This window comes from Neopelma chrysocephalum, unplaced genomic scaffold (genome assembly GCF_003984885.1).
Source record: "Neopelma chrysocephalum unplaced genomic scaffold, ASM398488v2 Primary Assembly neopelma1_80, whole genome shotgun sequence".
In the NCBI taxonomy this organism is placed as follows: domain Eukaryota; kingdom Metazoa; phylum Chordata; class Aves; order Passeriformes; family Pipridae; genus Neopelma; species Neopelma chrysocephalum.
This window is the reverse complement of record NW_020897741.1, coordinates 381266-405916: the sequence shown is the minus strand read 5'-3', so window position 1 is coordinate 405916 and position 24651 is coordinate 381266. Positions and strand designations below refer to the sequence as shown.

Sequence of the window (24651 nt, the reverse complement as noted above, 5' to 3'; positions counted from 1 at the left end):
TATCCAGGACCCTCAGATTGGTACTCTGAGATAAGCTGAGGACACTGGAGCACACTTGAAGTCTTACAGAGATGAGCCAGGGTTCCCTGAGGTAACAGAAGCCAGAAGGGAAACACCAGGGAAATACCTCAAAGGAATTAAGAGGTGTACCTCTAGGAAGGCAAGACAGCTGACAGCCCAGCTGAAGTGTCTCTAATGAATACATGCAGCACGAGTAACAAACAGGAGAAGGTGGAAGCCATCGTGCTGCTAGAAAGCTGTGATCTAGTGACCATTCCTGAAACTTGGTGAGGTGAATCCCATGACTGGAGTGAGGCTATTGATGGCTACGGGCTGTTCAGAAGAGACGAGGGAGAAGAGATAAAGGGAGTTACCTCTACATCAAGATCTGAATTGAGTGTGAAGACTTGTGTATAAGAACATGTTGAAAGCCTGAAGATATGAGCAAGAAACCAAGGCAATAAAGGGAACCTTTTATTGGTTTCTACTACAGGCTAACCGATCAAGGGGAGCCTGTTGATGAAGACTTCTTACTCCAGCTATAGGACACATTGTGCTTGCATGTGCTTTTCCTGTTGAGGGACTTCAACGACCCCAGCATCTGCTGGGAAAGTAGCACAGCAAGCTGTAGGCAATCCAGGAGACTCCTGGAATGTATGGAGGATAACTTCTTGAACCAGATAATAAAAGCCCTATCAGAGGGGACACAATATTGAATCTGATGGCCACCAACATAAGTGAACTAACTGGGGATGTCAAGATTGGAGGCAGCCTGAACTGGAGGGATCATGCATTGGTGGAGTTTGGAGTCCTGAGGGATATGGGTCAGGCAAAGAGTGAGGTTAAGATCCTGAACATTAGGAAAAAAATTCCAGTTCTTCAAGGAGCTAGTCAATAGGATCCCCTGGGAAACTGGCCTCAGGGACAAAAGAGGGGAACACAGCTGGCAGATCTTTAAGGAAATATTCCATAAAGCTCAAGAGCAAGAAATCCTCAGGAGGCAGGAATCGGACAAGGAAGGCAAGAGACCAGCACGGCTGAGTAGGGTCAAACTGAAGGGCAAGAAGAAAATGCACAGGCAGTGGAAGCAGGGGCAAGTGTCCTAGAAAGATTATAGGGACACAATCCGTTTGTGTAAGGATGGGATGAGGAATGCCAAGGGGCACCTGGAGCTGAATTTAGCAAGAGACACAAATAATAAGAAGGGCACCAAAAGGAATGTCAACCAGAAAAGGAAGGTCAAAGAAGGCATTCGCCACCACCCCTGATAAAAAAGGGTGGCAAACTGGTCATAACAGGTGAGGAGAAGGCTGAGCTACTCAGCAACATTCCTACCCGAGAAAACAGCAGAGAACTGCAGTGATCTTGTGCTAGAGCAACAGAACTCCATGTACATGGGTAGGTGAATATTTCATCTTCCCGTGTAAAATGAAAAGATACTTAATTTTAATATCTCATATGAAAGAATAACATTATATCTAAAAAGAGGTTACAAAATACAGATTGTGTAGCAATTTTTTAGGGGGGGGAAATTTTTTTTTTTTGTAACTTCCTGCTTCTCTTGAAAAATACTCTTTGGAATCCTAGAATCATAGAATGGTTTAGGTTGGAAAGGACCTTAAAGATCATCTAATTCCAATCTCCCTGTCATGGGCAGGGACACCTTCCACTTTCCACACAGGAGATATCTTACAGACTGCAGATACTATTATTGTAAGAAAATGAATTTTAATACTCCTTGCTGTCACATTTTTATATTTTGCCCTAGTGCTCTGGTTTCTTTTTAGCAATCCTTTAAGCTTGTACTGTGCAGTTGGAGCCTTATGAATGAAAACACCATTATAACAATAATTTATCAGCTTGAGAGATGTAGGCTGAAATGGTACAAATTTCTGGCTCAGTCTTATAATGATAACTCATGACAATATCTAAAATCACTTTTAGTTCTTTAAAACTGAAGGGAAAGAGCAATTTGCGATGCCATTGTTTGGATGAATGGGCAACATTCTCAGAAGCAATCAACTAAAATAAACTGATATATAGGTTCCTGTAGGAGGCAAGTAATCTTAAAATCTCTTTCTAAAACAAAACATAACTTTGCATTCTGTCCTACATTTAAATTGCAGTGATTTACAAATATGGTTTCGCTTATATTTATTGTTATTTGACTTTCTGAGTAAATTCAATGTACTGAGAGTACATCATGAAGTGCTTCTCACAAAGCTTTGCTGGCATAAAAGTAATAAAACTAAGCAGGCTGTGAGATCAGTGATTCATTGGGAACTGTCAGCACCTTGCTTCTGATGTAGATTATAATTTTCTTTCTTCTGAGCTTAGCAAGCAAAACACTCTTTTAGTAACAGACCTAAGAGGCTGCTTCTCTCCAGATTTTTTACATCTTTCAGTTACATGTACCAAGCTATTAAGTGAGATCAGTAGTCCGGATTTGGGTTATCTCTGCCTTACACCCATTGCAATGACTGACAACGCAACACTTTAAAATGTATAAAAAACACTAAAAACAAAGACGTTAAAGTAGTTTGATCCAGCAGTTTCCTCATTCCTCCTCTTTCTTTCACAGCATTGGGCTTCTTATAAAGGGTAATCTATTTGTCATACCTTTCAGGGAGGAAGGACCACTGAAGCAGCATGACAGATGAAAAGACAGGAAGAGATCATCTCCCCAGTTCTTATTGTATATGTTGGTTTTAATGATCATAGAAATTAATGAATGCACACAATAAAGTGAAGTGGAAGTGATGGACTTAAAACAGCTGAGGGTTTGGGCCTAAATTTGACATTAGTGATACACTGTTTTGTCAGTCACCCTATAAAGCAAAGCAGCCCCTCACACCAGCACACTTTCAACCAGTGAAGCCATCTCTATAAAAACATGATAAACTGAATTAGCACACTGTGCTTTTTATAATGTCCACAGAGGGATTGAGACACACATCCCCCAAGTGTATAGATATATACATGAAAGTTAGGTACCTCAGCAGAACTCAGAAATTCCACATCAATGGGATTCTTGAGCACTTGCAGTGGCAGAACAGCATCACCCTTTGGCTAAAGTCTTTACTAGAAAACAGAGCACAGCCAGGCCTAAGACTGTCTAAAGAGTATTAAATTTTTTACATGCTTCCTGACATGGTTCTGCCCTGTTCATGGCACTTTACCAAATAATCCCTTGTGCAAATTAAGTTTTGTGCATGGCCACTCTGTTCTAGAGGCTAAAGGAGTAACATACCATAGTTTACGTGCTTAGATTGCACCAACTGGCTTCTGTGACAGAAAATTGACCCTAGAAATAATTAATTCATTAGAATGGATGCAGATTAGGAATCTCCAATGACCTCCATAGGGACCTATGCACAACAAAAGATTCACCAGAGAAAGCACTCCCTCTCCAGACTCCTTGAGGTGTTAAACATGTTCAAACTAATTTCATGATCAAAATTATTCCCATCTTAAATTATGGATATTCAAAATAATAATGGGAAAAGGACAAGCAGCCAGCTGACTCACTGCTCCTGGTATTCCAAGCAAAAAGAACACTCCTCAAAACAGAAATGTGAAATGTGTCTTATATATTGTTCTAAGACCATAGTTTAGCCTTAAACCTTCAGGCTGAGTTTAGACAGAATAATAATTAAGAGAAAACCTTAATGATCTTCCCCCTGGGATGGGGAGATGGTAAAGGTCAGGTTTCAGATACATTAATGAGCTGCTAAATGCTGCTAACTCGGAAAGGCTTTTTTTAAGTCCTGCACAAGCCAGCCCACTCATGTTTTTAATGCCAACAACGGGCATATCAGATGTCTGTGGGAGTTTTGCCATGAAAAGAAAGCTCCTCGTGTGCTTTATTTACAACCATTTCACCAGGGTTTATGAGAAGCAGCTTGAAGGTGAAGCCATGCCCCACAAAACTGAGAAAGAGTTTGTTGGTCTAATTCCAGCTCTTCATGGGGTCCTCTGGCCAGTGATTCGGGGAGTGAATCAGAGCCATGCAGGGAAGGAGTCCTTCGGTAGTGGCAGTCCTTCCTCTTGGAAAGGCTGAAAAACAACAAGGGAAGGAGTCTAGGGCTTGTAGAAAAAGCAGAAGTCATGTGCTATCTTAAAAATTGCAGAAGCAACATGTTTTAACGGATGTCTATGAATTTGTATGGTTTAATTCCTCTGTGTCTTGGTCTAACACCCAAGATACGAATCCCCGAAGTATGACACGTATATATCAATTGATATCAGGCTTTAGGCATACAAATTGTAATAAAAATCCTGTGCTACATGAGAACAAGGCTGGTCAATGCCATATGTTCACTTCTGGTGATCCTTCTGGTAGTTTAAAACTAGATTTCTTTTTGCCTCAATTTCACTGCCATAAAATAGGGGTAATATCCATAACAATCTCACAGAAGTCATGATAGTCATTCATGTATGCAGTGCATGAGGGAACTGATGCATGCACTGCTAACTCATGGCAAAATGATCAATTTTTAGTCAGTTCTTTGCACAAGTGACGAGGGTAAATGGGACCTGAGACCAGGCAGCGAAAGAGGTAAGTATCTGTAGCAATTTAAAGACAGATTTCTAAATGGTATTGCTACAATGCTAAAATTAGTAGTCAAAAACTTAAATGCCAGAATTAAGGGCCAGAAGAACTGTACAGCTTTAATTCATTCTTCCTGTGCATTTGGATTTTAATGCAGTCAGCCCCATGAATACACAGGGGTGTAAAAGCATTTAGACTGATTCAGGCCAAAGGGTTTATCTAGCTCAGCATCTTATTTCTGATAGCAACCAATGGCAAATGCTTTAAAAATGAGGATTTCAACAGATCAAGCATCAAGTCATACTTTCCCAAAACATTCCCACCAGGCTCCAGCTGCTTCTTGGCTTGCTGGCTGCTGCATCCAAATGTGTTGTCTTTGACTTTACTGACCCTTTCCATGGAGTTTTTCTCCCTGAATATGTGCAAGTTTTTTTAACTTCCTGAATGGTCCATATTAGTGTTACAGGGTTTTGAACCGATTTGACACAAGGGTAGCTGAGAGCCCTGGAGTAGCAGGCAGAGCATCAATATGTTGCAGTTTTCATTTTTCAATAGAGCTGCATAATGAAAAGGAAGGAATAGGATTTTATTCCAGTCATTGGATAAGTCATTTCTTCTCTCTTTGGTTCATTTTGCTTTTCACTCCTTGTCTAATGAGAGGAAACTTTTAGGTCCAAGGAAAGGCTTTTGCCCACGCAGAGGCATTCTGAGGATCTTTATAACCATTTGGCAGCTCACCTGGATGAATTCCTGCATCTACAGCATTCCCTGGCACTGCTGCTTGATAAATGGTATATATGTAACCTACCCATCCCACATTGGCAATCTGTGATCCCTAGGCTAAATTTATAAGCCCACTCTGGGAATAGAGGAGAGGCTGCTGCTCCCCTGAAGCGTTACTGTGTGAGCAGCACAGCCTGTGTATCACAGAGTAGGGCAGCGGCCACGTCTCTGCATCAGCTGCTTGGCAGCTGCCTGTGACTCTGAAGCAGACAAATATGCAGATGCTTCCCATCATGAGCAGTCCCACTGGTGGGACAACCTGAGCCAGATCCGTGGTGCTGCAGTGCTCCGAACACCATCCCAGGCTTGGCAAGGGCAGCAGAGCAGCCTTCCTCCAAGTTCCAGTGCAATGCAGAGCCTGGGCTTTCTGGGAAGGGAAAGGGAGATTTAATACCTACTTTTGAAACTGCTGAGTCAGTCCCCATATTTCCTTCACTCCCAGCAAATAGAAACGAAAGGGTAATGTCGCCTCCCGCTCTGCCTTCCTGTCCCTTTTCTGAAGTAAACAAATGTCAGCAAATCCTGGACTAATAGCACTGTTAAAAATATCACCCTTTCAGCAGATGGGTTCATTGCCTTTGGTCTGAAGCTATCTCTTCACTGCACAAAAGGTGTGTTTTTACATCAAGATAAGAAGTCTAGATGGAAACCTCAGTGGCTGAGGGAAGAACATAAGTGTTGTGCTCTGCACCACATTGTCACCAGCTGGAGTAGTTTCCAAACAGAAATTATTAGTGTAGGAATTTGACATGATTTGACCTGTTAATTATCAAGGTAGAAGCCAGCCCTGCTTTACTGGAATAGAACTTGGCCTTGGGCTTGCAAGTGAAAATGAGCTACTTTAGCCAAGATGCAGCACTCACTCTTTCCTTAACATATTACAAACCAAGCTAACCACAGCACCAAACCTCAGTCCGAGTGAAAAGATGGTGCCCCTTTAGACTTTGGAGCTGTGTGAAAAATACTCATGATCAGAGAGGCTATATCCCTTTCAAAGAGAGATAAATCCCCACAAAGCTTTGCCCAGGTGTTTTTCTGTCTGTTCAAGGAAGGTGACTCTTATTGTTCTGATGACTAATATCACTGGGGAAAGTTAAGAGTGAACTTTTTCTGCCTGTTGCTTGTTATGCTCTGGAATCCTGCAGTTCAGAAACTTCAGACTGTGCAGACAAATGTATCTTGTCAATGGAAGGTAAAGGTTTTCTCCTTCCAAAAGTAAGTCTCTCCACTGATAACATTATACACTTGCCTCATATATAACTCCAGAAATAAGTCCCATTCCCTTCAAACACTCCTTCACTTTCTTTATTAGCTCAAACTTACAAGTGCACTGGTCATTTTTTGGACATGTATTCTTTTACACCTTCTATTTACTTCTCCAACTATTTAACTACTTTTGCTTTTCTTTGAAGAATTCACAATTGCTCCCTCTCTGCCAGAAATCAGCAAATTACCAAATGTATTATTTCTGTAATGATTCAAGTATAGAATAATTTTGCTGGATGGCAGAATCTACACTTGATCAAAGGATTTTCCTTTCTTGAAAGAAAACTAGTACTTTATTCTTTTGGATGTTACCGAACTATCAAATCCAGGTGATAAAGTGTTCTGATCAGTATCACAAATCCCTCCTATGCTTTTAGCATAAATTAATATATAATAAATTCATCAATGACTTGATCTAAATTCGTTATCTTGTCTTCTACATCACTTAAACTCCCATCAACGAATAGCAGATTCCATATGTGCAGTTCTTGTTTACAATATTCATTAAAAGGCTTAAATGAGAAACAGCGAAAAGTGTGTTTTAATTCATTGCTAAGCACAGCAGAAAACTAAGCAGGATTCCAACTTTATGTACAATTTGCAAGCAGTATACATTAGTTCAAACCTAAATCTTCCATAATGAGGTATGCAGCCCAATGACTGATCACATCCATTGAAATATTCTCTGTGTTCAGCTCTATTTCAATGCATGAGGGGATGAGGGTGGTGTGTTATTAAATATTTCTGTTCCTTCTAACAAGAAGAAGGGGAGCTTCTAAGCATGAAAAATTGTAAAATTTGACCTTAAAATGAACTATAGCAAGTGAACCTTGAATACAAAGTGATGTCACTACAGTTCAGTCAGAAATATGTTTGTGTCTGGACTAGCAGTTCTTTGGCTCATCTCCAGTGCTCAGCCCTGGGCTTCTACCCAGGGATGCTTATGGTGAAGCTTTGGAAAGGTCTTTTCAATATGAAAGATACAAAATTGGATAAGATTCAAAATCAGAGATGCCAAATTCTTGTTAGCATTAATTATTCTTAATTCAAATCAAGATCAAGGTCCCATCATGCTGGTCTCTGTGTAAACAGGGATAACAGTGTTTGGCTTGAGAGTCTGCAAAATGAGAAACAGAAACTGATGAAAGATTGAGGATGTGCCTAGAGGATGTGATGTGGTTTAGTCCAGCTCCCACAGTTGTTTGGGCATCTGCATGTTGTCTGGGACAACATTTATTTTGAGGGGAATGGGAAAGGGTACAGTAAGGGGGCTGTCAAGGACTGTGGAACTAATAAGCTGAAGAGGGAACATATCAGAAAGGAGACCAAAAGAGTATGTGAATTATCACTTTTAATCTGTATTTCCAACAGAATTGTGTTAATCTAATTTACAGACTGGTGTTTCTTAGGAAATTGGAAGGCAAGGGAGGAACTCAGCTACAACTGCCACATCATTTCACCATTTTCTTCTACAGGAATCTACAGCTATGGCTGTGGTTGAGAAGTTGGCAGAATTTTATGGGAGCAGTGTTGGGCTGATACTGAGACTTCTGAAATATGGCCAAACCAGACAGAATCCCCAGTGCTCTTCAGCCTCAAACATTCATGGGGCTTCTCTCTGCCAGGCTCCACTGAAATGCCCACTAGGAGACTAACTCTTTCATGTTTTGGTCTCATCAGCAATTCCCAGAATTATCTAAAAGGCTTTCAGAAGTGCTCATGCGAGCAGAAGTGCAATTACTTGGAGTACACATGAAGGCATCAGTCATAGTCTGTATGGTTAGCAGAAGAGCCTCCTGGTGAACTGTTACTTTTTAAAAGGGGTTCACATTGTAATGGGGATAGGCCAGACCTTGGGAGCTGGAAGTCACCAACGTGTTCAGGCCTGCGAAGTGGCCATAGTCTGGCAGAAACGAATTTAAGGAAATCAAAATATCTATTAAGCATAACTGACTTCATTTATAATATTTGTGATAGATTTAAGTTCGTTTGCTGTATTTGTCAGAAGTACTAAAATCCAGGAATAAAGAAATCTCTTATGCAGCACTGGAGGTTTCCCTGAGGTCCTTGTCACTAAAGACTCATGCTTCAACTGGCTGAGGTTTCATTGCACTTGGTTAAACATTCTTGCTGTAAAACCCAGCTCTGTGAATTAGCCAATTTATTATGATAGGGATCTGTTACTTAAAAGAACAATTCTACCCTGAATACTTTTTGAGAAGGAAAGGGACAGCAGGGTGTAAACCCCTGTGTCAGCATGTCTGCATAAATCTGACTAGAGAAGAAATTGTGCATGTTGTGGTATCACAAGGAGAATGGACCTAGAAAGGATTTAATTTCTGTCTAGATGCTTTTTACTATCACAAAATACCATTTATCAAATGAGATAAAGAATTATAAGTTTAGTCAAAACAAAATTTCTGCAGGAAATTCAGCATCAGATCTTGAGTGTACATTATATATTTGTTGCTGTAAGCTCCATGACATTCAGATGTAAATACTGTAATATCACTGAAATTCCTATAGCCCAAAGAAACTCCTCTCTTTGGACAATGTTAGTCAGCAGTGCATTGATTCCACAGTTAGACCCTCTGTCCCCAAAATCTGAACTTTCACAGGCATTTTACTGATAGGATGAGGTCTGACTTCACCTCTTGCACTGAGATTCTGGAGAAAGAGTAAATCATTACATACTGTGAGAGTGATTAAGTCCCTCATCAGGACCCCTTAGTTACTCTAGTTACCACTAAAGCAGCACAACAACTAAAGGAAATTAAATAAAGAAGAAATGATCAACAATCTTACTATGTGAACAATTCAATTACAATCATTTTACAAGTATGTAGACAGATGTAAAATTAAAACCACTCTTTTCCTACCTGCATTTCAGATTAGTTTTAAAAAATATACTCTATCTTTTCCTTATCCTTAATCAAGCTGGGAATTTTTTTCTCAGAGTTGTGGTTAAGGTCCTTTTCTTATCTGGATGCATTGTGCTGAGATTTTCCTTTATGGAAGGATCTAGATTCGGAACACATTTCCTTGTGTATCTTACTGCTACTTGAAGTATTACCAAGCTTCAGATTCTCCTTGCCTTCTGCATCAAAGACCTCAAGGATTTACTGTTTCTTCTCAAAGAAGTAGTTTAATAATTTTTTTCTATTTCTTCTTCCCTCTCTGAGATATGGACAGTCTTGGGTGACTGTGATTAATTTGTTTAATCTCTGTGCTTCATTTTTTAAATGTAAGTGAGGATACTGATATTAATGACACTAATGTTAGTGATTTAGCAGAAGAACAAATGCATCCTACATTACGCTGTGTTGGGATGCAAAGCTCCTCCTCTGTAAGAAAGTGATGATGTGAGCCTAAATTGTCTAAAATGGGGTCCCCAGCATGAGATGCACATTGTCCTGCTGGAGCTAGTCCAGAAAACTGCCAGGAACATGGTCTGGTGGAAGGTGTCCCTGCCCATGGCAGGGAGTTGGACCTAAGTGGTCTTTATGGTCCCCACCAATTCTAGGCTTCTATAATTCTGTGCTTCAATATTCTATTATTTTACATGGCCCCTACTATCACAGGGTATTGATTAGATAAAACAAGATGAGTTTTTCCAGGATGTGAATTGGCCTCTATACTACTAAGGAAGAAAAAAAATTTCATGTGCCCTGTTTGCTTATTCATGTGGAAAAAAAAAATGTCATTTCCACAAATAAAATAAAGTTTCTTTCCAGTCGACTCACAGCAAAGAATTTTAATGTAAAATTATACTTACTGCCCACCACTATGATTTAAAAGTAAGCTGTCTCTGTATCCTTTTATACAGGGAATGTTTACATGTGTGGCTGTAAATGAAAACTGACTACGATATTTGTGTTTCTTAGTGCAGAAATGCTGAGTAAAGCTGTGCTATGGCACTTACTTCTAAGACTTGTTTGAAATATAACATAGACAACAAGGTTATCATCACATTGACTGTTATCACCTACAGCAGCAAATAGTCTTCTTTATGTGTTGATCCAAAAAAGTGCAGAGTCATTCTGATCTTCCTTCCTAGAAAGTTTACAAAAGCTGGCAGTATCCAACCTCTCCTTCTAGCAGTGCCTCATGGCTTCAGACTGCAGTCTCAGTGGATATTATGTGGAGTGACAAATGCAGATCAAATTCCCGTGCCAAGAAGCTGACTGGTTGTGGCAGAAGCAATAGCTAAAGGCTGAACAGGTATGCTTTGGTTAAGAAAACACTGAAGACAGACTGGTTTTCATGCTTAAACAATCCTAAGCATCTTAAGTCAATTTTAGGTAGGATGGCAATGGCACAAAAGTGAGAGACCTCAGGAATCTGAATAGGATCTGCCTTGCAGCATTAAGACAGGACGTACCTAGCACTCACATTAACATTTATTAATCTAACCTTTAGACTTGTAATGAAGAAGACTTTATGACCCTCTTGTATAGTGTGTTCCAGTGTTTAATGAACCTTAAAGAAAGAAAGATTTGTTTTTTCTGTTGTCTAATCTAAATGGGGGGGGTTTGTGCAAATGAAACCATGTCCTTCTCCAAGTAGAAATGAGAAAGAATTGATTTCTGTCCTCTTCTTAATAACTTATTTCATGTTGAATGTTGTTGAGTTACTATTGATGTTCCAGTCTATAAGGGAAAAAAGTCCAAATGATTCAGTTTTTCTTTATGCTTTTCATTTTTAAATAAAAGGCCATTGGTTGCCGTTTTTATTCCTCAGGGTGTTCTCCCTAATTTTTCCATTTTTTTTAAATGTCCCCACTCACAGCAGGGTTCTGGAACTAGGTGATCTTTAAAGGTCACTTTCAACCCAAATCTTTCTATGATCCAATGAAAATACCATGCCCCTTTTCAAAACATCACTCCAGTTCTCCTTTTTGAAGATATGTACTTTGCTGCTTCTCTCCATTCTTCTTGGACCATCCCATCTACTTTCATTCTCTAAGATGACTTCTAATAGTTCTGAGGTTGCTTTGGCTTAATTTTTAATTGATTCATTTCTCCAGGCTCTTCCAGCTTGAATAAGTTTAACTCAATCAAGTGGTCTTTAATCTGTTATTTCATTCTTCTTTTTTCTATCCCTATCCTCTTCAAACTTATTTTTAATATTGGCTCAGAACTAATCTTTTGGTTTTGAATTTGAGGCAGAAAACACATTATTTATTTCCATCTTCTCTGCAGCCCCCCTTACTTGCTCTCTTAACCTCACAAGTAATGGGATAAAAATTTCTCCTTTCCTTTTCTCTTAAGTAGTCATAGGCCATTGCCTGTCTGGCAAATAAAAAATTGCTGCACTTCTTTTGTGCCATGTTAGTACCTGGGAAATTTGGCCGTTTTGACCCAGAGCCAAAGACCCTCCGAACCTTCCTAGAACTGCTCAGTGAACTTAACTCCATTGTCAGTGCTGTCAGTGACATAACAATGCAGCTGAAGGAACAGAATTTTGCAGAGTGAGTGTGGTGTTTGAATGATCAGAATTGCCAGATAATGTTCAGAAAAAAATGGATTTGTTGGGGAAGGGGGATAGACTTGTTTATGTGGGGAGAGCAACAGAGGCTGACTGGAAAATTTGGTATCTAAGTAATGATGGGGAAAAACCAGTGAGGTAAAGATTTCTTCTTGTGGCAGCAAGGAAATTACTGCACTGTATTCTCCAGTGTCTGTGTTTGTGTGATAGAACTGGAGTTATTTGTAAAAGGGGGATAAGTTGAAATTTTGCATTTGTGTATTAACAATCCTAAGAAAATCAGTGCCAATTTTCATCCTCAAAGAAGTTACAAAATCAATATTTTTTTTTCCTTAAGTTACTACTAGTTCTATTTGCAAAAAAGTCTAGAGTTTAATAACAGTATTTTAATTTTCAATATTTTCACAAGTTTGTGCTTACTCATTAGTGTGTACTCTTGGGTATTCCTTTGTTTGACAATATAAAGCTCCTTTTTATTAGTCATTGCATACCTACCCTAAGATTAAATGCACCCAGGAATTCTTCACCGAGAGTGTGATATGCTAAATATTTTAAATTAATTACAATAAAAACATTACAAAGATACAACTGTGAACATAAACTTGCAGAAGGGCACATAAGTGAGGTTTTTGAATAAGCAGAGAAAAGCCAGTATTACTGTTAATTGTTGATAGAGCTGTTAGAGCATTGCTTCACCCAACCTGGTGCGGGAGCATGTCCAGAGAAGGGCAAAGTAGCTGGTGAAGGGTCTGGAGCATAAATCTGTTGAGGAGTCACTGAGGGAGCTTCTCTACAACTTCCTGACAGGAGGTTGTAGCCAGGTGAGCGTTGGTCTCTTCTCCCAGGTAAGAAGCGACAGGACAAGAGGAAGTGGCCTCAAGCTGTGCCAGGGGAGGTTTGCATTGGATAATAGGGAACATTTTGTTTTCAAGCACTGGAAGAGGCTGCCCAGGGAAGTGGGAGAATTACCATCCCTGGAGGTATTAAAAGATGTGAAGATCTGGCACTGAGGGACATGGTTTAGTGGCAAACTTGGCAGTGCTGGGTCAACAGTTGGACTCCATGATCTCAAAGGTCACTTCCAACTTAAATGATTCGATGATTCCTATACCATTAAATTTAGCCATGCCAGGACATGGGCGCTGGAAGTGATGACCACCCAGTCTGGTCCACACACTGCAGGGTACTTAGGCACTTGCTTTAAGAAAAGTATAAGATTGTATCCAAGTCACTGGATTCTGCAGCTTTACACAGCTGAAGGAGCCAATTCTTTCTGCTTGGTGATCTGAAAATGACAGTGTGCAATGACAGCTGTGCCAACAACAGATGTGCCTTGAGAATTTGAGCAACTCACCCTAAACTTACCAGGGAATTCAAGGTCCCTCCTGAACTGAGACGCTGATTCATCAGAGAGTAACATTTCCACGCAGGCCTTTTGCCAACTGCAAGACTTCTGTAGTACTGTAGGTTTATCTTTCACTGGGGACACTGATTTGCAGTAAAGCAGGTAACATTCACAGAACCTGACAGTTTATACTGTAATTTTCCCTGTCTAGAATGGCTGTCAGGAGTCTGCTTTGGGCAACATAAGCAGCTGTATGAATCCCAAACAATTTAAATCTAAAGACAAACTCAACGGTCCTTTAGTTGTACATACTTGATTATTTGCAAGTCTACTGTTGTCATATTTCTGCTTTTGATACAAGAAAATTGCCTTTGTGCATGCTTTGATTCATGCAATTCTTCTACTATAGAAAGTGAAGGCCCACAGAGGCAATTTGCTTCTCCTTCTTTTCCTGCTCAGTGGTGTGTTTCCTTACATTGGCTAGAACTTTGTCAGGGCTTGATCCAAAGTACAGGGAACTTTCCACTTTCTCATCCAAGCCCAAATTGGTGTTTTTATTTGTTGATCAACATTTTTATTTGAAAGCCAAGCCATTTCGGCTCCTTTTTTTTTGTAAGTTAGTTTTTTTATTTTCCCCCAAATTGAAATTCTCTAATGGGGGAAAAAAAAAATAATATGTATGTGTGCGTGTGTATATTTTTGTCAACATATGCATTATAGGAATGTGTATACATAATGAATAATTTTACTAGTTAAACCTAACCTAAAGTAGTTAAACTAGTAAGATCAGATTCTGATCTTTTTACCATTCTGTCACAAAGTTTAATACTTGTAGACTTCATAGACTGTGACTGTGATAAGTAAAATGAAAGTAAGTCTGTACTAAGCATTAGTTTATTAAAAAATCATACCCCAAAAATATTTCTCAGGATGGAATATGAAGTAAGAATGTGTCATGGAGCACTGAGCAGGTCTGACTTTTCTGACTGTCCTCTCAAGTGAACAAAGGGAATTCCTTGTCATCAGGCGGAGCTCTGGATAGCTGAGAGAAAAAGAGACAGAGGAGTTATAATCATAGAGAATAAACCCACATGTTTTCCAGAAAATTAATGTGGACCAATGACTTAGCCATTACCATCAGCATGTCAATTTTCATATAGTGTGAAAATTTGTGTACTATCACTGAGGAGTTCCAATCTCACTCAGTAGACAGAGAATCATGATCCAAATTATTCTGGTTATTTGTACTTACAGTATAATTTCTCTTCCATCCAGCATGAAGAACCAAGATGTTCCCTTCTTGATCACACCTACTCATTTCTCAAACAATGCTTTTAATTTATACTCTTTGGAAGAAAATGTTATTACTTGTATTTTTAAGTGTTTCAAATTGAATCCCTTGAGCCTTGAAAGATGTAGTGGGATCCACAAGGAATTTCAGGAATGAACCCAAGGCTTGAACCAAAATTCATTTTCTCCTATATTTGCAGTCCCTTTGGGAACTAATTCAATGTCCATTAAAATCGAGGAATGTCTTTTAAATGTTTTTCCCTACTTTCTTTTCTGAGCATGGAGAGTCTCAGAATATCAGGCATGTTAATCGAAGCGCCTGCATATGAATTCTGGTATCCAGCTTTAGACAGAAAATTCACAATTTTCCGTTTATTTAACTGGAGACAAAAAAAAAAAAAAAACTTAGCTGACAATTATTTTTTACTGCTGGGGGATGAAAAACCTGCAGGATGACTGGACTCCTCCCTCCCTTTACATATATGCACATGTACACACTTTGTTTTCTCATTTCAGGTCATGGAACCAAAGGAGTGTTTGAACTTCTTTCAGGATGGCGTCGAACCAGAGAGAATCTGCCATTCAAGGACCGGGTAGCAGATGCCTACTCAGATGTCATGGTCTCCTACACAATGACAAGCTCCTTGTATTTCATAGCCTTTGGCATGGGTGCAAGTCCTTTCACCAACATCGAAGCTGTAAAAGTCTTTTGCCAGAACATGTGCGTCTCCATCCTGTTGAACTACTTCTATATCTTCTCCTTCTTTGGCTCCTGCCTGGTCTTTGCTGGCCAGTTGGAGCAGAACCGTTACCACAGCATCTTCTGCTGTAAAATCCCTTCAGCAGAGTACCTGGACCGGAAACCTGTGTGGTTCCAGACCATGATGAACGATGGCCATCAGCACACTTCCCACCATGAGACCAACCCATACCAGCACCACTTTATCCAGCATTTCCTCCGAGAGCACTACAACGAGTGGATTACCAACATCTATGTCAAGCCATTTGTGGTGATACTGTATCTCATCTATGCCTCTTTCTCCTTCATGGGGTGCTTACAGATCAGTGATGGAGCCAACATCATCAATCTTCTTGCCAGTGAGTCTCCAAGTGTCTCCTATGCCCTCATACAGCAAAAGTATTTCAGCAACTACAGCCCAGTGATAGGCTTCTACATTTATGAACCTCTGGAGTACTGGAATGGTACTGTGCAAGAAGACCTAAAAACACTAAGCCAGGGGTTCAACACAGTGTCCTGGATTGAACAGTATTACCAGTACCTTCGGGTGGGTAACATCAATGCAACCAACAAAAGTGACTTTATCAGCATCCTCCAGAGCTCCTTTTTAAAAAAGCCAGAATTCCAGCACTTCAAAAATGACATAATTTTCTCCAAAGCTGGAGATGAGAACAACATAATTGCTTCTCGTTTGTACCTTGTGGCCAGGACTAGTGAAAACACACAGAGGGAAGCAGTGGAATTGCTGGAGAAGCTGAGGCCACTCTCTCTTATACAGAGCATCAAGTTCATTGTGTTCAATCCTACTTTTGTTTTCATGGACCACTATGGTTTATCAGTAACTATGCCTGTCCTGATTTCTGGTTTTGGCATCCTGCTGGTGTTAATACTGACCTTTTTCCTGGTTATCCATCCTCTGGGAAATTTCTGGTTAATTCTCAGTGTCACCTCAATAGAGCTGGGTGTCCTTGGCTTGATGACCTTATGGAATGTAGACATGGATTGCATTTCTATACTGTGCCTTATTTACACTTTGAATTTTGCCATAGATCACTGTGCACCCCTGCTTTATACATTTGTACTCGCTACTGAGCACACCCGAACTCAGTGTATAAAGAACTCCCTCCAAGAGCATGGGACAGCCATTTTGCAGAACGTTTCTTCTTTTCTTATTGGGTTGGTCCCCCTTCTCTTTGTGCCTTCAAACTTGACCTTCACACTGTTCAAATGCTTGCTGCTTGCTGGCAGTTGCACACTTCTGCACTGTTTTGTTATTTTGCCTGTCTTTCTAACCTTTTTCCCACCTTCAAAAAAGCACCACAAGAAAAAGAAACGGGCAAAAAGGAAGGAACGAGAAGAGATCGAATGCATAGAGATTCAGGAGAATCCTGATCATGTTACAGCAGTCTGAAAGGTTTAGAAAAAATAATAGTATATTCTCTTTTTAAAAAAGTGTTGCACAGAGATGCAGGGAAAATAGAGCAAAGATCTCAGCTGCTTGTGCTGGCCAGGTCTGACAAGGCAAAGGAAGATCAAGAAGGGGTATTCATGACACCTCAAGGTGCAAACTTTTTTTAACAAAAATAATGAAAGTAAAATAATCTCAAATGTTTTCTTTGAATCCTCATTCTCCACCAGGGAAGAGGCTGTTGGTCATTAAGTGTTCCTGAATCTCAAACTGTAGCTCTAATGCAAATTGCTTAATTTGTCTTATATAGGCCTGAAGCAAGGGTGAAAAAAATAGTTACCATTAAGTAAACAGTAGGGGAAAAGGCAGATTTTTTTGATAAAATTGTCCATGGAAGAGAAAAAGAAACAACATTTAAAATGAGAAAAGGTTACAAGACCAAGAGAGATTAAAAATGCCATGGAACTCTTTTTCTAATTTTCTTGAGCAAGTTGGTTAAGATGAAACCTATGCACTTGGGAAGTAAATGTTTAAAACAATCTAAGCCAAAGTACTTCCCAATTCCAGTATACCATATATATCTGTAACACCACAGTTAGAGCATTATTGCAAGTGCAGTTGGCAAAGCTAAGGGATAGAGGTACTGTATATATAGGAGAAGAAATAACCATAGCCATTTGGAAATTTAACATTTAGTTCCTTTATATAAAACATATCGTTATCCCGAAGTCACAGCAGGTGGTTAATACCATACACACATTTTAGTATTTCTGAATTGTGAATTTCCCCTTGAAGTAAAAGATCTCACAAAATTAACACAGACCATCACCCCTGCAGAAGTGTTTGCAGTTCCTGCAGTGTAACACTTTTGAATTCTAATTTACCAGTGTTGACATGAAATACTGAGTATTAATCAAGCAGGAGCTTTAAATGTAATGATGGATTGCATATCACAGGCATAACGTGATCGGGTAACAGCTGAGTCAGCTCTAGAGCACCTGTACAGTATTGTCACTATATATTTGGTCCAATGGATGAAGGGATGTATTTGCTGGTCCCTGCAATATGCTGCAGGAAGTGGGATTTTCCCCTTCTTTAAGCAAAATGTCAATAATTGCCACACACACACACACACACACAAAAGACCTTGTAAAGGTTTGCATGGGGCTGGATCAACACCTAGTTCTAAAAAGACAGATTGGTCCCCTGTGGGAAGGGGAGGGTGAAATGTCTTTTTTATTATTATTCCTAAATGTTTGAGTGTTCATCATCTGCAACATAAAGCTTTGTTATGGCAGTTGAAATTTCACAGGAGAGTGCAGTAAATCCGCAGTTACTCTGTGACACTAGAAATTGTACTGTAAAGGACTATGAATGACTTTCTCTGCTTTGTAAACTATTCAGCTATAGTAGCCCAAGGGAAGGGATGAAAACAGATCCAGCCATTTCAGTTTGCTCTCGGCCCAGTGCTGCACTGGACCTTGCCATGTCGATCTCTCCTTTCAGTATTTTAAAAGGGCTTGCTTTCTACTCTCTGGAATATGGTATAGCATCACCTCCATGAGTAATGTCTTCCTGAATCTATAGTATCCACGAGGACACTATGTAAAGATATCACTATATGGAGTGTTCATGTCTACTTTGTATTATTTGTGGGTACCTTTAAAAGATTATCTGGAAGCTGTTTGCCTTCCAAAATGTATATACATGTCTATATGTGGCTGACAACTCAGTCTCAAGCCTGCAGAGTTTGCTGATGAGGGTGTGTACATATGTTTTACTAAAAAGCTCTCTGCAAGACATTAATTCTTTGCTATGTGATATGTTTCACCTCTTCCTACTGTTTTGTGATTAGGGAGAGCCAGAAAAAGATTCACCTGCAGCACAAAGAAAAGCCATTTGAATGCCAGTTCTAATGTTCATGAGCTGCTTCTGTTTCCAAGGAATGCAATTTCACCTCCTCTCTATACTTTCTGTACTTTGCCATTATCATTTACCAAAAATGACCTCTGTGTTTTAGGAGTGGTCAAAGCTCTTGATTGTTTGAGGAAACTTTTGAGTGCAACAGGTATTAAAGAAAGATAAACTTTCTAGAAAGGCAAAACTTCCAAAGTTTGAATCCAGACCTAAACTTCAGGGGAAGACAGATCAAGGTTACTGGTTTGACCCAAAATATTCAAGGGCCAGCTGCAAAACTGAGATCTAAGTAGTTTAGTAAGATTTAGGAGCAGGGGATGTTTTAATGTGGTGTTATGGCTCCGATGTGTCTCTAATTGGGAAGTATTTACTGACCCTGATTTCCATTCTGAAGACATTGTGCAATATCCATCCTTTTTAGAACAGTCCATTATGAATGTCAAGCTTCCCATTTCCTCCACTGTCCACGCAAAACCTGGATTGTTGTAGCACTGTGACTCTTGGTTATCACTTCTAGAGCTGTCACCTGGGAAACTCCTGGTCTTCTTTTGTACTGCCCAGATGTATCCCAGGGATGTCTGTCATGCACTTTCCAAAGCCATCAGAGCCAGGGTTCATCTCATCTAACTTCAGACATTGACAATGTAGATATTTATATGTGAACTTCCTTTATGGTCATGAGAGAGGGACAGACCCTTCTGATCCCTTTTTAGGTTGTGCATTGGGAATAAACAAATCACACTTTTTCAAATGCAGATTTCTGTCCATTGGTGATCAAGGAAGCTCAGCACAATTAGTTCAAACACAGACATGGGCAATGCAGACTCATCCAGAGACGGTGAGATTAACCCCACTTAAAATGACCAAATATCAAGTGAAAGAGCAAAGATACAAACCATAGAAACTTGCCTCACAAGCTTCTATTTTAGGGATAAATCCCAGGAGTAACTCAGCTTAAATTTTATGTTTTGCTTATGAGGCTTTTATGCAGAACAGATTGTTTAAAAATTGCCGCTGGAATTCTCCTAGCAGAGAATGGTGAGCCAAGAAATTAGATGTCAATATTGAAGGTGTGCTCACATAAATGAACTAGAGTTTGATGAAGTGTCAAATCAGCTCCCCTCAATATCATGCACATGCAGGAGCACTTGTATAACAGACACCTGATATATAAATCACACGCTGGGACTAGAAGCCTTTTATTTCCATACCAATGCAGGAGTGGAACAGAAAACAAACCAGATCTTCCATGGTTGTCATTTGTTACTTTTTGCCAACCATTTTCCACATCCATCAAAAAAAGGACAGTGCAGTTGTTACTTCTGCAGATACATTGGTCTCTGTGGAACAAGGAAAGCTTTCACTTCAACCTAAAAATAGATTATTTTCTTCTATAACCCAGTTTACACTGGAATGATTTTGGGATGGATACTCCACATTATTTAATTCCTTCTCCCTTTTTTTGCTTATTTTTCTTTCAGTCCTTTTAAAAAAATTGTACTTTTTTCTATAGAACTTTTCCAGCTACACCTTTGAAGAAAGTGCATAGCTCATGCAAAGGAATTTGACACTCTGATACATGCTGCATATGTTTTCCCAGTTATCATAACTCCCCTGCAGTATTGCACATATTCCTTTAATGTCTGATTTTATATATGGTCTAGATAATCTACCAAGAACCCTCTGTGCATCTCCTGCTGTGTTTGGTTTCATTCCCTCAAAGTATATTGGTTTGAAATCATTGTTGAGATAACTCTGTTGAAGTCAGCAGATTTATTGCCATGATATATTTGACTTTTCATGCTTTCTATCCAGTAAGAAGTGAAATCATGACAAATCAGCCTCTTACATTGTTGATGTGCTTGTTGAACAATATATCTGTCTATACTCTATAGCCATTGTTGCATGCTGCATTCAGGAGGCTGCAGTGAATGTGTATTTTTTGACACTTTCCTCTGTGGGCTACTTTGACCTTGATCTATTCAATGTCTTTTTATTAGAGTTAAGTCTTCAGCTCTATAGTGCAGTACTTGATATAGGTTTGGATTAGATGTTTGGAAGAAATTCTTTGCTGTGAGGGTGGTGAGGCCCTGGCACAGGTTGCTCAGGGAAGCTGTGGCTGCACCATCCCTGGAAGTGTTCAAGGCCAGGTTGGATGGGGCCCTGAGCAACCTGGTCTAGTGGAAGGTGGCCCTGACTGTGGCAGGGGTGTTGGAACAAGATGATCTTTAAGGTCCCTTCACACCTAATCCATTCTATGATTCTGCATTTTGTAAATTTGTTGCCTAACAAAGCATCATACTTTTTATGGCCAAGATAGGTATGGATTCATGGCATCTTACATGCATAATTTAAAGAGTTAAAATTCAGGGTTATTGTTCTCAACCTTTTAGTTTGAACAATTTCTCTTCAGAATGTTAATATCTGTTGAAGTTCCTTGAACAAGTTTAGTTCAGAAATTTTCTCCAATGGCGAAGAAAAGAACTGGGTGGAAGGAAGAAATATGCAGTTAAGTAGTTGTGTAATCAGTGTTCTTTTTTCCCCAAAGGCTTTCACTGCTCTACTCTTAATTAAGTCACACTGAGTAGTGACTCTAGCATAATTAAGATTTATTTCAATGGAGTTATTCCATATTTCATTGTGACAAAAGCTTGGCTTATTGTCTTTATGCAAGCACCATGCTAAGTCTCTGATTAATTTTTCAGTAATTATAAACTTTAATAAGTTATTTTTCATTGCAACACTAGGTTTTTGAGTACTTCAAGCTCTCATTTGATGTTCTAGGAAACATTGTAAGGAAGTAAAGTTAGTCAGTCAGTGAGCAAGAGACGTTGTGTTGGGGAAAAGGGATTCTTCACAGAGGCAGCATATACTCCAACAAGGCTTTAAATAAAAAATGATGCTCAGGATATCTCAAATGATTAATGTGAAGTGGAAACCAAGTGAAACCTTGTTAGGAGGGTAGTGTAATCAAATCATAGACAGAAAAAACTTTGATTTTTCTTCCAGAACTTCTTACACAACAAGAAGGCATTTGAACAGGGAAGGAAACTGAATACAGAAAGCAGCTCATCTATCACTTGAAATGATTCATTTCACTGTAGTCTTGCATAAGCAGTGCCACAGACCAAGTGAGTGCAGGTTGTCCCACCTCAGCATGGACCTCTCCGTGTCCTATTTTCTATGTACACCAAGGAAGGGATTCCATCTTTGGTTTCACACGCCCTTGGGGAGGAGATTCAGAGCTGCTTCCTTGCCTGACAAAATTGTGTGTGAATGAGAGCTGAAAGATCAACACCACACTGCAAGCACAGGTACCGCATGCTCCCCTTGTTCTCTCCCCGCCTTCTCATGAGCAGCAACACCATGAACTCCTGGTACCAACCTCACTAAGTGCCAGCATTCATAATTTCCCTGGGAGTAACCTGGAATTTGTGATCACAGCAGTTCACAAGCTGACACAAGCTGATAGATCTCTGACCAAGAAGACTTCAGGGACTTTTTTAGAGGTTTTCTTTGAAAGAGGCCCACTTCTCACTACAGAGTCCCACCTGCCCAACACTGGAGAGGTGCAACTTGTTCTGACATGGAAGTCAGGTAGAAGAAAGTTTTCTGGAAACTTTTGCTTTTAATCCTCAAGTTTTTTCCCAAACTCTTTTTTTTTTTTCTCAAGCATTTCCCCATTTGTTTCAACTTCCTTAATGGCTTAAAAGTAAAGTCTCCCATGCAAAATATGGATGCTCATCCTACCAATAGTGGTGCAAAACATCATTGCTTAACCATGAGATTGAGGTGGGTTATTGGCTTTCAGGCCAAACACAGGTATTTGGCTTTCTAGCCCAGATAGGTAACCAAAACCCTGCTGAAAACAAGCAAATGTGAAGCAGTTCTGAACTTCATCTTTCCTAGTTCTCTTTGTTTCCTCGCTGACATATCGAGGTGTCCACAACACTATTCTCATTTTTCCTGCTTCCTCATTAAAAAAACAGTTTCTCTTTCCCACTCCCCAAGGCTATCTTCCCTTTGCAGCTTCACTTATTTTGTACTTTATTCTTCCCTGTGTGCTCTCAACCTCTTCAAAATTTCCCTATTTATATTTGAAAATTATGAGAGCATAACTCTGTTGAAATAAATGGAAGATGCCTGGATGCTTTTAAAGTGCAGCCTGTGGTACAGAACTAACTAATTTATAACAGTGCCCAAATAGCTAAATACTTTCTTCAGACAGAAAACTGTCTGTAAGAAAACTTAGAAAATAATTAAGCCTAAATTTCCATTTTTTATCTCATAAACTTCTACTTCTTATGATTCTTTTACCGTAGGCATTTCTTTTTTTCAGCATACTTTTATCATAGAAATGCCTAGTTTTTCCCTGCTTTTCTCTCTCAGCAACAAAAATAAATGGACATTTCTTCATACCCTCAAAAATAAATTATTGCCCCTGCTTGGAACATTTTGTGCCAATTTTCTGTCCAGAGCACATTTTCCAGCCTGAATTATACATATTCCTGGAAACAAGTGTTCCAGTGAAAATGCTGATATGGCCTTAACTAAAGAAAAATGATTGGTACCTCAACAGTGTCTTGCTTAACTTCAACCACTCTGCATCAGCCTGCTGGATACTCCAGGAAATATTCCTAATGTGGATTGATAATGGTCTTTTCCTCATTACCAGCACCACTGTGTGGACAATGTCAGCTGTATAGATCTCCTGAGCACACATCAGTCTACCCTGCTTACATAGTAAAATCATAAATAGGTTAGCACAGCTTTTGCTGGAGAAGGGATATATCCAATATATCGCAAGCTAAGGCAGCGGGGCAGCCTCTAGTCTAAAACTGCTTCTCAGTTTCCCATCTGTATGTTGGATATTTCACTGAGTTCCTCTGTAAAGGACAAAAAGCATCACTTTTCTTTCAATAAGCCATTTGAGGATAGGACATGAAATATTTTAGATTTAGTCATGGATATAAATTTTTACATAAGAATTTGAATAGAGATGTCAATGGAATAGAGTAAAAGTCTCCATGAATTGAGAAATCTTAGTCCAAAACATCTTGCAATTCTGGCATGATACTTCTCTGATCTTATTTTCTTTCATCAATAAGGATTGAAGTTTTTTCACACTTATCACACTGAAGATAATCCCTGACCTACAAAAACATCCTGTCTGCCAGAAGCAGATATTCTCTTGGAGGAAATCCCATTGGTTTCAACTCCATGTCAAGGGAGATTTTGCAGCATCTGGCATAGCAGTGATGTTAGTCTGTTCCTGTCCAGACACAAACCCTTCTTCCCAAAAAGCAGACCCAAATACTAAATATGTATGATTTGTGGAATGTATGATTTTGCCTCTGTAGAAAGAGGTTGTTGTAAAATTCAGTTCTGATTTTACCATGAGGTGGAAAAGCAAAGAGTGACCAACATATCAGCCTAACTGCAGTTACTGTGCCTGTGTGAGAACTTCAGAGAAGGCTTATCTAGCTATGAAAGCCTAAGCAGTGACAGTATCTTGCCCTAAACAAGAATTTGTCCTCTACTCACTACCTCAGAGAGCCACAAGTGTAAACTACTCTGCTGCTGAACAACATCATGACACCTGATCTGAGTCCTGAGCATGATAAAGTCAGTTGAAGCACAGAACTTAGGGTGCATGATCTTAAGACCAAGCGATTCCAGGTTTTGTAACAACCACAGGTATTTAATCAAATGACATTGGAATTTAATCTTTAAAATTATTATCTAGAGAAGCCCCTGGCACAGCTTTGCTCTAGAAAACCAGCTGTCTCCCCAGCAATTCCTGGGCACAGGCTGGGTGCTGGCACAGCCCAGGGACCATTCCCAGCAGACACCTTGTTTACAGT

The 24651-nt window shown here is 39.6% G+C and overlaps 1 protein-coding gene across 2 annotated transcripts in view; it reads left to right on the top strand.

Moving 5' to 3' along the window:
- PTCHD4 (patched domain containing 4) overlaps window positions 1-19368 on the top strand; it is an 81893-nt gene extending 62525 nt beyond the window's left edge. For both annotated transcript variants that reach the window (XM_027690111.1, XM_027690110.1), the window contains exon 3: window positions 15240-19368. In XM_027690111.1, coding sequence (XP_027545912.1) covers window positions 15240-16873 — 1634 coding nt within the window. In that variant the 3' untranslated portion in view covers window positions 16874-19368. The remainder of the gene's footprint in view (window positions 1-15239) is intronic.
- The last annotated feature ends 5283 nt before the right edge of the window (window positions 19369-24651 follow it).